This window comes from Prunus persica, chromosome G1 (assembly GCF_000346465.2).
Source record: "Prunus persica cultivar Lovell chromosome G1, Prunus_persica_NCBIv2, whole genome shotgun sequence".
Classification (NCBI taxonomy): Eukaryota; Viridiplantae; Streptophyta; class Magnoliopsida; order Rosales; family Rosaceae; genus Prunus; species Prunus persica.
This window is the reverse complement of record NC_034009.1, coordinates 35,812,700-35,827,672: the sequence shown is the minus strand read 5'-3', so window position 1 is coordinate 35,827,672 and position 14,973 is coordinate 35,812,700. Positions and strand designations below refer to the sequence as shown.

At 36.6% G+C, this 14,973-nt stretch overlaps 3 protein-coding genes across 7 annotated transcripts; 1 reads left to right on the top strand and 2 right to left on the bottom strand.

Annotated features, from left to right (window-relative positions):
• LOC18788332 (cytokinin riboside 5'-monophosphate phosphoribohydrolase LOG8) lies at window positions 3,462–6,132 on the top strand. Of its 2 annotated transcripts, none has more exons than XM_020558873.1 (9): window positions 3,462–3,561; window positions 3,800–3,977; window positions 4,232–4,329; window positions 4,480–4,510; window positions 4,810–4,909; window positions 5,054–5,124; window positions 5,212–5,355; window positions 5,491–5,578; window positions 5,728–6,132. In XM_020558873.1, the coding sequence occupies exons 2-9, from the start codon at window positions 3,864–3,866 to the stop codon at window positions 5,787–5,789; spliced, it is 708 nt and encodes a 235-aa protein (XP_020414462.1). In that variant the 5' UTR covers window positions 3,462–3,561; window positions 3,800–3,863; the 3' UTR covers window positions 5,790–6,132. The 2 variants fall into 2 exon arrangements, with proteins under 2 accessions (XP_020414462.1, XP_007223924.2); XM_007223862.2 differs by lacking the exon at window positions 3,462–3,561 and adding an exon at window positions 3,573–3,692.
• On the bottom strand, window positions 8,202–11,660 carry LOC18793157 (probable magnesium transporter NIPA9). The gene is made up of 9 exons (XM_007221741.2): window positions 11,334–11,660; window positions 10,978–11,076; window positions 10,628–10,757; window positions 10,429–10,517; window positions 10,184–10,240; window positions 10,044–10,102; window positions 9,408–9,528; window positions 9,123–9,271; window positions 8,202–8,694 (listed from the first exon to the last, which is right to left on the bottom strand). Exons 1-9 carry the CDS (start codon window positions 11,442–11,444, stop codon window positions 8,475–8,477), a joined length of 1,035 nt encoding a protein of 344 aa, XP_007221803.2. The 5' UTR covers window positions 11,445–11,660; the 3' UTR covers window positions 8,202–8,474.
• LOC109946729 lies at window positions 11,887–13,816 on the bottom strand. Of its 4 annotated transcripts, none has more exons than XM_020555385.1 (6): window positions 13,738–13,816; window positions 13,371–13,597; window positions 13,033–13,224; window positions 12,779–12,943; window positions 12,440–12,655; window positions 11,887–12,347 (listed from the first exon to the last, which is right to left on the bottom strand). In XM_020555385.1, exons 2-6 carry the CDS (start codon window positions 13,575–13,577, stop codon window positions 12,123–12,125), a joined length of 1,005 nt encoding a protein of 334 aa, XP_020410974.1. In that variant the 5' UTR covers window positions 13,578–13,597; window positions 13,738–13,816; the 3' UTR covers window positions 11,887–12,122. The 4 variants fall into 4 exon arrangements, with proteins under 4 accessions (XP_020410974.1, XP_020410976.1, XP_020410977.1 ...); XM_020555387.1 differs by having other exon boundaries at window positions 13,371–13,621; window positions 13,738–13,812; XM_020555388.1 differs by having other exon boundaries at window positions 13,371–13,636; window positions 13,738–13,761.

The following is a 14,973-nucleotide window of genomic DNA, read 5'->3' as shown; positions in this document are numbered from 1 at the left end:
GTCCATGTGAGCCTCGTTTGTTACACAAGATTGTCTTGGTATGGACTATGCTTAAGGACTATCGTGGATTGGCTTAACTTAATTTAAGCTGGATTACATTTGTTCTACGTTTGATGTATGCTTGGATTAGGACTAAATTTTATTATTTTTTAACATTTTAATAATAGGGGTAGAATTATTATTTTATTTTTTAACTGTTCTTCTCTCTCTGCATCTCTTTCTTCTTCATCTTCCTCCTTTGTCTTCTCCATCCTCTCTCCTTCTCCTCTTATTCTCAGTTTTTTTTATTTGTGCTTTTTTTTTTTGCTCTCATTTTGCTCTAATTTTCCTCATTTACTCGCTTTCTCCTTTTCTCCCTCTCCTCGCAAAGCCATTGTCGTTGCCTACAACCCTAAGTCTAAGCTATGAAGTCTTCATCGTCTGCCATTGGTGCCAACCGAAACCGTATGGCTATGATGGTGGTTTTTCTTATCATCTGAGTTTTGAATGGAAGTCCAATTTTATACTTTTGGATTTGGGGATGAATTTTGAATGGATCTGAGTTTGAATGTTCTTGGAGTTGGGTTTCTAGTCACATTTTTATTGTTTCCCATAAATTTTATGAAGAAGCATGAGGGTATACTTACAAGAATATGAGATGCATCTTCTTTCTGCTAGTTATTTTTGTTCTGGCTGCGATGGTGGGAGGTTTGGAACGGTTGCAGCCCTCGACGATAACAAGGGACTATTTGTCCCCCCTTTCTACACAGGCCTCACTAACACCATCTAAGAAGGTGTTTTTGGTTGGACCAGTATTAGTAATCCCACTTAAAATTAGTACTAAGTGAAACTAAGATAGGATAAAAAGTTAGTACAAGCCAGTCCAAATCTAAAAGGTGTACCAAACAAGCCCGTGGAGACTTAGGTGCAGCTTTTGTTGAATTTTTTTATTTATTTTTAAAACACCTATTTTTTTTTTATTGTTTTGGTTTCTTCGCTTAGGTAAAGGAATTCTGCTTGCCGACCACCAACCCTCTATTTGTCTAGGTGGTGGGTACTCAATTTCTTTACAATGAGCTGTTTTGCATGTGATGTTTCCATGTTCACTGCTGCTGAGGGAACAAGATGAAAAGATCCTTATCCCAATATGTGGGATCAAAATCTAATAGAAAACTTGGAGACCTCCATGGGGATTCACTTGGAATTTAGTAGTAAAGTGAATCTTTTCTTAGTGCTTACTTCATTATGAATGAGGTTTTTATATTTGCTTCTGTGACATTGTGACATGGTCATCTTCTCTGCAAACAAAATAATAATTTTTTTGGAACCTTGAGATTTGCAGGCATCAGAAGACTCGAGAGTCACCTTCTGCTTCTGATCCATTGAGCTGCTGAGCAGCAGAGAAAAAGAGGCTTTGCCATTCTCTCATCACCGAAAAACCGAAAAAGGAGAAGAAAAAATACAGAGAGAGAGATGTGCAGCATGAATTAAGAATTAATTGAAAACAAACCAACCAATTAACTATACACTCCAAGAAAACAAAACAAGATGAATAATGTACATGATGACCCTGAAGACATTAACATTATTATCATTCTTGATCACTTTCTTCATTTTTGTTTTCTTGTTTGTGATCTCTCTCTTGATTAATTTTGTTTTCTATCTCTACTTTTCTCATTCTTTGGTCCGGTATGGCGCTTGGATCAATGAAAGAAGATTGCCTACTTTTGGGGCGATATGCCGGAATCTTTCTTCCCTTAGCATCATAAATCGCAAGTTCGTCCTCATCTGGCACTTTACATTTCTCACCTAATATGATCGTCTTCATCCAGATGGACTCTTCCGGCTTCAACTTGGCGTTCTTTCGTTTGTTATACTCCTCCTTCACCTTATCTTTCCTTGCCATTGACAAGCTTCTTGGCAATTTCATGCTTAAATTCGACAACAGTCTTCTCTCAGAAGCAGACTTTTTGATATGTGTCTTGTTGTTAACGGTAGAATCAATCTGCCCTGAGTGCCTCATCCGCGGAGGCAAAGGCAGTTCTTTACTCTCTCTTCCATCCTCGTTTTCTTGATCTGTTTCTGAATCTTGCTGAGGTGTTGTTGTCGTTGTCCCCGCAGCTGCCATTGTTGCTGGTTCTGCATCTGTTTCCGTTGTGTTGGAAGCAGGGGATTGAGAAGGAGGCGGTGATCGTTTTCTTCTAAAGCTACAAAGAGCTGTGATCATGGCAATGGTGGCAGCCATACCAGCAGCAAAAAATGATATCGAAAGCAACGGATGAATTAGCAGGTTTGTCTCATCCGCGGGAATTCTTCTTCCCATGAGGACTCAAACATCAAAAACAAAATTGGGAAACAGATTGAAATCTGCAAATGTCAAATTCTTTACATGGTTTTGTTGGTCTCTTTTTCTTTTTCTTCTTCTTTTCTAGGGGCCCCTTTGGTTTTGAACTTTGAGGTTCGAATTCAAAAGGGGTACCTTGTTCCGCAATGTTGTTTACTTTGATGTTTCCTTCCCAAAAACCAAAAAATGGATTTGGGAAACAGAAGTCATTTGGAAGATGCGAAACAGAATGCTTGAGTTTAGGAATTGAGAGGAAAGTCCTCCCCTAGTTTAGGTTCGGTTGGTCAAGGTTGTTCCACTTCTAATCCTAAAAATATGTAGATAGCAAAGACAAACTCTTGTATGCAAAACATCCAAATTATCACCTCTCTTGTATGCAGCTGACCCTTGGAGAATTGTCAATTTGTCATCTTATCCACAACAAAACTTTTCTTTAACAAATACTTCGCAACCTCCATCTCAACCTATATATCATCCCTCAAATACAATTAGGGAGACAATTTTGAGGTGTGTGTGTGTGACAACAAATTTCCATGAAAGCTTTGAATTTGTTTCCAATATATCCGATCTCTTTAAGATAATTTAAAAGAACATGCGAAGAGAGAAATAACTTTAAATTATGTACGTTGGAGTCACGTAAAAGCATTTTACTTACATTTTCTAAGTAAATATCAGATCACGAGTTTCAAAAATGAAAGAAAAGAAAAAGGCTTTGAGTTACTAGTGCAAACAAAAAATGGCCCAAAATTAGTTCCTTACAAAAACCCAATTTTAGTATGGCCCAAAATTCAAACGGAATAAGAGATATCCAATCCAATGGCCTATGGACTGCGGAAATGCGTACATAAACTGAGCTACATGTTTAGTCACGTCGTTACAAAATATTGACTAACAAGAAACACAAAACAGCAGATTGTCAAAATTGTTCTCCTATAAGGAATCGTTCAAGTGTTCTTATATAATTTAATTTTTTTCCCAAATGATTAACTTACCACAAACAAAAATATTCTTATATATATAAGTCAAAGTCTAACAGTGGGAAGTATAGCAATCCCAGCTATGCGCTGAGTCTATACCAATCTGTCCTCTCTCAATTTCCATGAATAAAATACGATTATTTTGTTTGATTCGAGAGAGAAACAAAGAGATTATTTCATTTTTATTATTTTAATTAAAGTTTCACTATTCTTTATTCCCATATTTCCAGAGAGCCGACAAACAGACGTCGGGTTAGAAAGGTAATGGAGCATGTGGGCTTTCCTTGAAGTTGCTTCACTCACCGGATATATAAAATCCATCAAGTTCTCGAATTTGATTGATTTATACCAATTTAGAATCAACCCAATTGTCTTTTTAAAGAACCCAACTCGTATAGTTTCTCTTTCTCTCTCTTTTTCTATTGATTTTGCAAAAAGTTTTGGGCTTTAGCTGTTAAAGTAACAATTTACCATCTGTCTTTGGTTTGCTTTGGTTCAGTTCTTTTTCTCAAATGCTTTGGGATTGACTAGAAATAATATATATAAAAAAGTAGCAATTGTGAATGGAAGAGAGCAACGCAAGGAGCAAGTTCAAGAGGATTTGTGTGTTCTGTGGAAGCAACTCTGGCCGCAGAAAAGTATTCAGTGATGCTGCTCTTGAGTTGGGCAATGAACTGGTTTGTTTCTTTTCTTACACTCTTAAATCCTTCTTAGGTTGTGTTTGCTCTGTTTGGTAATAGGCCATTGGAATTATCTTGGGCTAATTTGTGCTCAGGAACACTAAACGTATACGACTTTACACAGATACGTTGAAATCAGTTTCTAATACATTGAACAGGGATATTCTACGATTTTGTCTTCTCTGCTTAATTTTCCCTTAAAAACTGATCTGTAAATGACTTGTCGTCTACTTTGTTGGTGTATGTTACAGGTCAAGAGGAAGATAGATTTGGTGTATGGTGGGGGAAGTGTCGGGTTGATGGGTTTAATATCCCAGACAGTGTACGATGGAGGTTGCCATGTTCTTGGGTATAAATGAAACCTTATGTGTTCTGAATTATAATAATATTTGGTCTTTTAATTCATAATCGTGTTATATTTATTCAAGCTTCAAGCAAGGTGTTTGTTGATCACAATAGTGTCACTTCATAAATTCTTACCTGTTTTTTTTACATGCAGGGTCATTCCAAAAGCTCTCATGCCTCTTGAGGTATCTCTATTTATCCATATACTCATCTCCTCCTCCTAGCCTTCTACAGTCGATTCTTAAATTGAACTGTTCTTAATTGATTTATGCTGTTTCATTTTTAACTACCCGGATTTTTTTTTCATCTTAAAAATACTCTTATGAAGCAGAACCAGTAAGAACAAAATTTCTTAAAATGCTTGCTGTGATGTTTTCACAGTTTAAATAGATCATAGTGCTCATTCTTAGTGGATACAGGAAAGAAATTTGCTCATTGTTTTTCTCAGTTTTAGTGATCTTTTTTTTATGGATAACTTTGACAGATATCTGGTCCAACTGTTGGAGAAGTAAGAACAGTTACAGACATGCATGAGCGTAAGGCTTCTATGGCTCAAGAAGCTGATGCCTTTATTGCTCTTCCTGGTAATTACATGGCAAAATCCCCCTGCTTTTTAAAAAAAAAAAAAAAAATTACAAGGCAGTACCCTAAATACATTGTAACTTGGGGTTGCAATTCTTAAGTAAGCGAGTTGCTTGTGCTTAGTACAATATTACTTTTGGTTTTAGGAGGATATGGAACTATGGAAGAGCTGTTGGAGATAATCACATGGGCCCAACTTGGGATTCATATGAAGCCGGTAGTGTACCAATTCTCAATTTTGAAAATATATGATCAGCTCAGCTTCCTACTAATTGAGTTTGTAACTTCATATTACTCCATACAGGTTGGTTTGCTTAATGTTGATGGGTACTATAATTCCTTGCTGGCACTATTTGACAATGGTGTTGAAGAAGGTTTCATCAAGCCATGTGCTCGGCATATAGTTGTCTCTGCTCCAACAGCCAAAGAACTTGTGGTGAAGATGGAGGTATACTAATAACCTGACTTTTCTTTTCCTCCTGTTGATGAATGGGCTTGCTTGTTTTTAAACAGAAGATATGTTTCTTGATATGGAAACAAAAAAAAAAGCGCTTTAATAAATCCACAATGTGTACTTTGGCAGCAATACACTCCTTCCCATGAACATGTTGCTTCTCATGAAAGCTGGCAAATGGAGCAACTTGATAACTCTCAAGCCAAGAAAACGCAAGGTGAAGCTGTTATTGGTGATAGGTCTTTCACCTAAATTGATTCCTAATGTGATTCATTAACACTTTAGATGTGTGGAAGAATCTATTTATATGGGACCATGGACCTTTCCATTCTTATGTACTTTGTCCTTCCTTTAATTTAATTTCAGATCGTTTCATGGCATACTTTGGTTTGAGGTCGATCGAAACGCTATTCCATGGTCGCATTTAGTTGTTACCACTAGTTCAAGGGGTACTCAGAAATGGAAAGATTTTATTTACAGTTTTAATAGTACATAATTTTCTGGTGTAGTGCCAGGGGAGATGGTCCTACAATACAGAGGCTTCATTGGATTAGGTAGATGACTGTATACAACTTTATATGTTGGGGAAGCTGTTGTGCTTAGGCATTCCAGAACTTTTATTCTGAAGCTTGCACATTGTACCATCAGGAGCGATGTGCCCAAGAATGCTTCAGAGAAGATGCATCATGTTCCATTTGGGGAATTTTTTTTAAAAACAAAACTGCTTGTGAAATTAGCATGGAGGTTGAAATATATGTGATCAACTAAGTTCATATCAATATCTTTATTAAACCTATCCTTGCTGTTTCTGCATTTTGAGGTAACTTGGTGATTGTGATTCCTAATTTTAGTCACAAAGCACATGAATTATGACATTGACAAAGTGGAATTAAGTGCTCCTTATGACAAGATGGTTGAGTTGAGAATAATTGGTTTTGTCCTAAAGTTATTGATTTCTGCTCGGACCCACAAAGATGTTCTTGACATTGTTTACTAATTTGGCCTACAAGTCATTACATGAAGACTGAAGTATCGACTTCTTTTGGGAGAAAGGTTATCCAATCCGGGCCCCTCCTCTCTTTCTCTGCCTTCCTCCCCTTGTTGTGTTTGGGGTACATGGAATAGAATCATTCTGGATTCTAGTGTTTGTTAAATTTCATCTTTCTTTTCCTTTTTTCTTTTGTTGAAGACTTAAGACCTCAAAGGGAAAGGAGTGAACTTGTCTTTAGGGAGAAAAAACAGAGTTGTTGCAAACCAACTTGTCTAAAATCATGGGAAGCATATTGATCTGCCACTTTAGAAAAACCCAGTTCATATTTGTCACTTTTTAGGTAGAAAAACCCAGTTCATATTTGCCATATATGCATATATGGAAGTACCAAACAAGCCACATGCATTACTATTGAAACATCTTCTCTGTGATTAACTTTCCTACAAATAGGAAAACAGGACAGCTACAAAAGGTGGGTGACATGACACTTGTGCCCTAACAAAGCATAATGTGCCCCATCATGGCTGTGATTAGGGTTTTGCATAATGGATCTTATCGCTAGAGGTTGCTCAATCCAATCCAAGTCATGGTGGACCTCAAGCGTGGAGAGGTGTAGTTATGTCATGAACAAGAGGCTAAGCCAAAAATGGCTGTTTGTTGCTTGGAGTGGAGTGGGTGAGAATAGAGGTCGTCCCATGGCGTGAATGCAGAGGTAATTAACTATTCACCTGGGTCCTAGCCAAGAGGGGTCCCTCCATAGCTTTTTCTCTGTAACCATTCTCGTGTCTTATTTTAGGCATTAGAGCAACTCTACCCATTTGCCTTTTGCATTGGCAAATGGGAGCTAGAGTAGCAACTATTCATGTGAATAGTGGTTGCCCTTACAAAAAGCATTGTATATTTCCACCCGTTGCCATGGCAAAGAGCAATTACTATTCATTTTTTTTTATTTTTTCCACAAATTTTTTTACCTCAATAATTAATTTGGATAATATTTTCGGATAAAATTTTCGGGTTCCTACGTGTCAAGATTATTCATATCTCATAATCGGATAAAATTTCCGGATAAGATTTTTGGGTTCAAATTTCGGATGAATTTCAAAATTCAAATATGATAGAGAAAAATAAAACTTGAAAGTGAAAAAAAATTGAGTAGAAAGTGAATAATAGTAGAAGGAGAAGAAAATGTATGAGGATTTGGTATTAAAAGTGAAGAGTATTGGTTGGTATTTATAGAAGAAAAAAAGAAGTAATTTTTAGGTATTTTTTTTCTTTTTTTTATTGCACAAAAATTGGCTGCCGTTGGATTGGAAAAAAAAATATGATCGGAGAGCCCAAAGTGCGACACGTGAAACTGCATCAGCACTGTAGCGCTGACGTCATGATAAAACTCGGGCTGGAACTCGGGCCAGCCTAGTCTACTAGGTCCCACCATCTGCCCGGGCTGTGTTTTGCCACTGGAAACAAGATTTTGGCTCAAACCCCCCCAGCCCTCCCCTTGGTTGCATTGCTGGAAATGCTCTTATTGTCCCTTCTATTGTGGTCTTATGTTCGTCAATTTATTTCTGACCCTTGCCCACTTTTTCTCATTATCAAATACACGACGCGATGATATAAATTACTCTAAATTAATCTAACTTGTGGGGAGAGATATTCAAACTTTGTTGCAAAGTGCCAAATCACTGCTCTTGCTGACTTCTTTACTTGTAACTTTATTCGAATCAATTATAACGTTATTGACATTAAAAGATTGCTGACTTCTTTAGTTGTAACTCTATTTGAATCAATTATAACGTTATCGACACTAAAAGAACAGAAAATCATGTCTAAGAAAGGTGCACGGTTTTCAGGAGAACGAACAGTACGCAAGAAACAATGAGATATAAGAATACCAAATCGAGAAAAAAGTTAGACATCAAAATGTTCACAAAATACTAGAATACAGATTTTCCCTAAAAGAATGATTTCAAAAACTTCATGCCCTCTGATGAAGTCTGTAAGCATACTCTACTATACACCAGATTTGCCTAAATCACCAGGAGTTGCTTCCCGTTACTTACTTGCAAGTCTGCCGATATGAGAAATTTTGTGCATATATAACAATCTCCCTGATTTAATCAAATCAAGCCTTTTCTTTAGACGAAGTTGGTATCAAATGATGCAGAGTTGCTGCCTGAATAACAGTGCTAGGGCTCGAATCCCTAGTGCGGATAGACCCGGATTTTCTCTGGCTGAAGTTCTTATCAACACCACTCTGGATAAAATGCCGTAAAGGCCGAGGAAGGTTTCGCACCAGCCGTGTCGAACTCACAAGTAAAATCACGCCAATAATTATAAATAGCCTGCAGTAGAGAAAAAAAATGGAAAAGTTTATCGCAAGAAAACACTTGTATTCAATTAAGCACTTCAAACACTGGAAATAAATGTTGTAAATTGAGAATGCGGGCAGCTATATGAATTCTACGAAATATGGATGCATGCCAAGAGAAGCACAATATCATATGGTAACTTTGGACCGCATACTTGCTACCCCATGACATCCAAAAAGTTTGGACCACTTTTACCCCATGACATCAAAATGAAAACAGAAATCTAAAGAAAGTGCTAGTCAGGTTTCCAAAATGAAGAATGATAGCTGATGAATCATGGCACATACGCCATACCTTAAAACTATTTGATTTAAGGACATCCTCAGGTCCAAAACTAAGATTTAGAGAGCTTTCTTTTATTAAAAATGATCCGTAAAATATAAGTCAGTATCTTAATTTACCATCCAAGCACAAGTGAAAGACGAGCGGTTGGCGCTGAAGGCAATCTTTCACCCAAAGCAAGCATTCCAGCAAGCACACCAGTCACAATTGATGCCACAGCAGCACATGTAGACACCACAATTGCCCTCCCATGCTTTAACCCCCAAGTCTGTTCAAAAGGAATAACTCACTAACAACAACAATAACCAACTTACAAAACTATAAATGCATTTCATGTGGCCGACATTCAATTTACATGAACATGTGGATATGAAACTCTGAACTTAGACAAATGTTTAACATACCTGGTAAAAAAACCCTGTACCACTACAACATATGCTGAATATCAGGCATATAGGAACCAGCATGCTGGGGAAACCCTGCTCCAAGAATACGAATCCCATCTTTGATATTACAGATGCCATCCTGCATTAAGATGTGCACATATCAGGCTAAGCATGATTTGACAACAGCAGCAGCTACATGATTTTACTAATAAAAGATCCTCTGCTCTCTACATAATGAAATTGAGTTTTCAGATGAAAAAGGGCACGTAAACATAAAGAAAGTATTTACTTCAGATTCTTCTCCAAAAATAAAGTAACTGTTTCAGACAAGAACATAACTAATTAATAGAATGTGAAAGTATGATGCTTTTTGCCTACTGTAACATAAAATACGCATCACTGAATTGATATGCTAAACACATTATTGACTTGTACTGGCATGCACATCTCTAACTCGTACAATCTGCCAAATACAACGCAATGTTACCCTGTCAGTGTTGACACGGGCAACTATTAAAACTCAACCTCGTGCACACGCACACGCGCACATACAGAACACACAATTTGTAATAATTTTCATCCTAAAACTGAGAGATGAGAGAGATGAACCTATCTGTTAAGGAGTAAATTAACTTATACTAGAGAGAATCATACCCAAACAAAATGCCAGATTCCAAGCCGTATATAATTTCTTCAACAACGTCATATTCCATCTGTACCACAAGCAGATGTGAATGGGTGGAGGGCACTATACTCAAACACTATAGATATATGAAAAGAATAAATCAATTTACCAACTCCTGTTCTTTGCGTTGACGTCTGTAGATGCGTAGCCATCCATTCAGTAGTACCTATTCAAAGGAGTGCATAAATACAAGTATCCAACTATATCTGGATTATCATAAGCATTATATAGACACATGCCCTTGACTAACAATATAAAATCTAGCAATGCTGGTTTCTAGTAACATGAACAGTCTGGGAACAACACTCATAGTTGTGCATAAACATCAAATGATGCATAGTATAAGGTACCTACAAACAAGATGGCGACTACAATTGCCAACCATGGTAGATGGAAAATAGATATAGCAGAAGCCTTTTGCTCCTCACCTCCGGCACCAACTCCTGCAAATACAGAATCTCGCACAGATTATAAACACTAGAAGAGAAAAATACACGATCAATTCTCTGTGAGGGCGATTTAACTTTCATGTATTCTGAAGAACTTACATTACCTATAGTGCCAATGCCTGCTAAGGTAATCCCCATCCAGTCAACAGCATTCATAATTTCCTTCAGATAAAAATGGGAAAAGATTGAAAGAATGGCAAGTCCACACCCAGAAACGGGTTGTATGACAGATACCTGGAAAAATGCATACAATGGCGCAACATCAAATTTAATCACCAATTGAAATTACTTTAGCACAAACTGTAAACGTCAAAATTGGACCCAAACAATTGAAAGAACAAATGGGTAAACAAATTGAATGTCAATGAAAATGAAAATGTGAGGAACAAAATTCAAATTATAAAAATATAAAAATATAAAAATAAAAAAAGGTGCTTGGAGTTGAGGCACTTACAGGAGCAAGAGATAATGCTCTCAACATGAGCAAGGCTCCAAATATATCCATCAGAAAACCTATCAACCAAGCTCTGTTCAAAGCATACGCCCTGATCACCTACAAACACACACGCATGAGCCCACGCCATTAGTAATTCGTTCAATGCTTTATCATGCAACCCAGAAATTGGGTTACAAGGAAATTAAACAAAAGCCCTGGAATTGGTCCCAATTCAATTCCATAAATTCAAAGCACACAGTCTGTGTATCTGTCTGATAATTGGGATTTGAATAACAATCGAAGAATCAAAGACCAAAATGAATGAAAGTAATAACAGAAATGCAGAAAGGGCAAAAGGGTAAAAAGAGGAGTACCTTGAGCTTGAAAGAGAGAGGAGGAAGAATGACGGTGCCCTTCTTCTGAAGAATTTTTCCGATATTGTTTCCGGCCGTCGCCGCCAGCGTTAGAAAGATCGACTCCCACATGATCCCTCTCTCTCAAAAATTAAAAATTATCAAACAAAAAACAAAAAAGTTGAAATCTTGATTATTGGGGAACAAAAAAGGCTGTTGCTTTCTGGGTGCTTGGGGTTTGTTGCTTGCGGCCTCACGTTACTCTGTTGGTTTGGGTGCTGACATTAAAAAAGATATTTATTTTTGGGACATGACAACAAAACAGCTCTGGCAAACGCTAAGGCATAAAGAATTAATTAAAGATGCGCGCGGAGATCTTGATTTCAGTACTAAATACCATAATAAAGCTACATGTCGTTTGAAGCATGATGGGAAGAAAAATATTAATTCACTCATATTTTGTTTTTGTTTTAATGATACACAGTATGTTATCAAATGTAATATTTATCTGGTCACACATGTATCAAGGACACATAAGAAATTTCAACTTCGAATCTCCTTTTTTGTTAATAAGTGAAAAAAACCATAATTTTTAATAATTTTGAAATAATTTTATATTACAAAATTACATTAAATGCATAATCTCTAAATGTTGAATTTCGAATCGAATCTCTTACGATCACATTGTATTGTAGTTTGGTACTTGGTGGGTGAAGTTCCTCGTCTTGAGATAAGGACTTGTCAACTACCAAGTGGCAAAGTCTTGTTCTCATTAACGTTTAACACACCAAATAAACTCATCATGTCTCATCACTTAGTTGTTTTCTCTGTTTTTTTCTTTTTGGTCAAAAGTTGTTTTCTCTGTTTGAGAATGCATTGGTGTGCTTCACCTTTCCTCTGATCCATCGATTGTAGTTTTTGCTGCAAGGACTCTATATCTTTCTCAATGACCTTCAGTTCTTTGTCAACTTGCTTAATTTTTTGCCGCACAGCCAATAGTAATTCAGTTAATCCATCTATCTCCTTACCAGTTTTCTGCAAATATTTATGACAGCAAATAATCAGCAAGTTAAAGAAAACAATTCAAACTCCCCTACTATCTGATGAGTTAGAATTTTGTGTGTTACTTTGATTTGTTCCAGTAAGGACTTTTTTGAACCCAAAAAATCCCATATCTTTCCCTTGGCAGCGGCATTTGCATTAGCAATAAGTTCATCCCATTGCCTTAGCAATAAAACTGCCAAATTCTCCCTTCGCCATTTAAGTTGGTGGATTTGTCTTAGGTGGTATTGAACTATTTTTCTCTGAGTTGTAAGATATAGTCTCTGAAGCAACCACCAACTCTGTTTCAACAGTCCAGAAGGAAAAAAATAAAAATCAATCCGAAGAATAAGAAAACATACAGCCTACAGGGTATAATAAATGACTAACTCTAAGCAAACTTAATCTTTAATGTTTAATCTTACACTTTTAGAAAGCACATAATATTCATTTTCCAATGAGGAAAATGAACCAACAACACCCTCCTTCGGGCTCACATTGATCTCCTTCGGGCTCACAATGATCTGTTTTAGAAGCTGTTTTTCCTCAGCCAAACTGTTGGCTCCATGTCCCATCCGGAAATTCAATTTCTGAATCCATGTCCACATTTCTAACAAACTCAAAAAGGCTAAGTGAAAAAGAAACTAAATAATCAAGAAACAATCAGAAAACAACGTACATGTTTAGCTATCTCTTCTCCTGGCAAGCAGGGCTTAATTGGTTTTCCTTGGTGAGCTTTGTTTGCGAAACCAAGCAGAAATAGTTGCAATATATTCATTTTCTTCCTCTCCCGGGCCAAGAAGTATCCGAGTTCCGTTTCATGCCAATTCAAGTTTTCCAACCGAGGAAGAAGGGTAGAGCTCCGATCACACTGTTGACATAGTTTTCATAAAGATGTGGCAATTTTCATTCATGATCATGTTTGTTTGATAATTGAAGTTGAGACTAGCACAGCAGCTAATAATTAGGAAATGCAGTCACATATATTCATGCAGATTGCATACCATTTTAACATACCACCCTTTGCGCTATGCCTTCAGTTAGCTCAAGTTTATCTTGCCTGGTCTTTGCAACCAGCTTCTCAGCCTCTTCAATTCTGGCTTTCAAATTTAGCTCTTCATCAGCATCCTTTATAAGCCCGGAAACTTCTTGCAACCGATTGTTGTCTCCTGTGCTTTCAAGTACCAGAGCCATTTGTGTAGAATTAGCTTCCAATTCCCCCATATAGTGTTGGCTAGCTTTGCCTGATGTTCATACAAATGGTATAACTGAAATACAATACACTAATGGGATGCATAAAAATTGTGGGTTTTAGCAAAAAATTTATTGAAGACTGCTTCCTAAAAGGAAGAAAGAAAAGGATATGAAACAATTTTTTTGTTACCTTCAATGTGCAGAACAGATATTCAGATACTGCAAATGAATGAGACAATTTGACCGGGAATTTTAGAAGTCTGACTTAGTATGCAGATGCTGATATGAGGATATGAACTGTGCGCTATATATTCATCCAAATCCACTTGCACCCCACGCAAAGTAAGTAAGTCAACTCAACTGATTCCAAAACCCTTATTATAGAATTCCTATTCAATAATTTCTTTTTCTTGGGGTGGCATTGTCAAAGCTGAGAATATGGACGTGTCATTAGAAAATATGCAATTTGGTGTGAGCATCTGATTATAATTCAAGTATAAGTTTTCTAAAAAGAAAAAACTGATATGTTCTCTTGCTTCCAAGTGCAAACAGAGTTTTTGTTTTTGTTTTTAGGGGAACATCAAAAACCAAAAACTTCCTAGATAGATATAGTTTTGCTTTGTCAGAGAAAAGCCGGGTCTATCCACAATAGGGATTCAAGCAAGGGCGAAACTAAGGCCATCTCTAGTCATAGGGCAAAATGTAGTCCATGGCTAAAAATTTAGCCCTCCAAAATATTAATTTTTTAAAGAATAGTGCAATGCTAAATTTTTCCATCTCCAGCCATGCAGGGCTATATTTTAGGGTCCTTCATATTTTATTATTTTGAGAAAAACTATAATACAATACTCATACATTCTAGAACTATATATTGTTTAATTTAATTATAATTTTTTTAAACAACACTTGAAAACATTTAAAAAGTTGACCACGTGTAAATTAAAAATATAAATAAATAAAATAAATAAATAAAGGATGGGTTTCAATGGTCTGACCTCCAGCGGTCACGACCAATAATTTTTTTTAATAATTTTTTCTTAATTACATGAATTGACATTTAAAAAGGTGACCACATTTTTTTTTTTTAAAAAAAAACATAAAAAGGATTGGTTTTCAATAGTCTGACCTGCAACGGTCATGACCAATACTTTTTTTCTAAAACAACATGAATTGAAAACATTTAAAAGCACATGCATTGGGCCCACAAAAAATTTGGCTTAGGCCAAAGCTAGGCTACATATGGCCTGGTTGGAGGGCTAAAGGGCCAAATGTGGCCCTCCAAATTTGGCCAAAATTTTGTTTAGCCCATGGCTAAAGATGAGTTTTGCATTATTTTAGGGCTATATTTGGGATATAGCCCATGGCTGGAGATGGCCTAAGGGATTGTATTGGACTTTAGCTTGGTGCTGAGTTCTACTCTTAATGT

What these genes read in the sequence shown, in the direction of transcription:
- LOC18788332 (XM_020558873.1), top strand. Translation starts at nt 3,864, where the DNA reads ATGGAAGAGAGCAACGCAAGGAGCAAGTTCAAGAGGATTTGTGTGTTC. An exon ending in TTGAGTTGGGCAATGAACTG is followed by an intron (nt 3,978 to 4,231) that starts GTTTGTTTCTTT and finishes TGTATGTTACAG; the next exon opens with GTCAAGAGGAAGATAGATTT. An exon ending in AAGCTCTCATGCCTCTTGAG is followed by an intron (nt 4,511 to 4,809) that starts GTATCTCTATTT and finishes TAACTTTGACAG; the next exon opens with ATATCTGGTCCAACTGTTGG.
- LOC18793157 (XM_007221741.2), bottom strand. Translation starts at nt 11,444, where the DNA reads ATGTGGGAGTCGATCTTTCTAACGCTGGCGGCGACGGCCGGAAACAAT. An exon ending in AACGCAAAGAACAGGAGTTG is followed by an intron (nt 10,103 to 10,183) that starts GTAAATTGATTT and finishes CTTGTGGTACAG; the next exon opens with ATGGAATATGACGTTGTTGA. An exon ending in GAATCTGGCATTTTGTTTGG is followed by an intron (nt 9,529 to 10,043) that starts GTATGATTCTCT and finishes ATCTTAATGCAG; the next exon opens with GATGGCATCTGTAATATCAA.
- LOC109946729 (XM_020555385.1), bottom strand. Translation starts at nt 13,577, where the DNA reads ATGGGGGAATTGGAAGCTAATTCTACACAAATGGCTCTGGTACTTGAA. An exon ending in ATTATGTGCTTTCTAAAAGT is followed by an intron (nt 12,656 to 12,778) that starts GTAAGATTAAAC and finishes CTGTTGAAACAG; the next exon opens with AGTTGGTGGTTGCTTCAGAG. An exon ending in CCTTACTGGAACAAATCAAA is followed by an intron (nt 12,348 to 12,439) that starts GTAACACACAAA and finishes AAATATTTGCAG; the next exon opens with AAAACTGGTAAGGAGATAGA.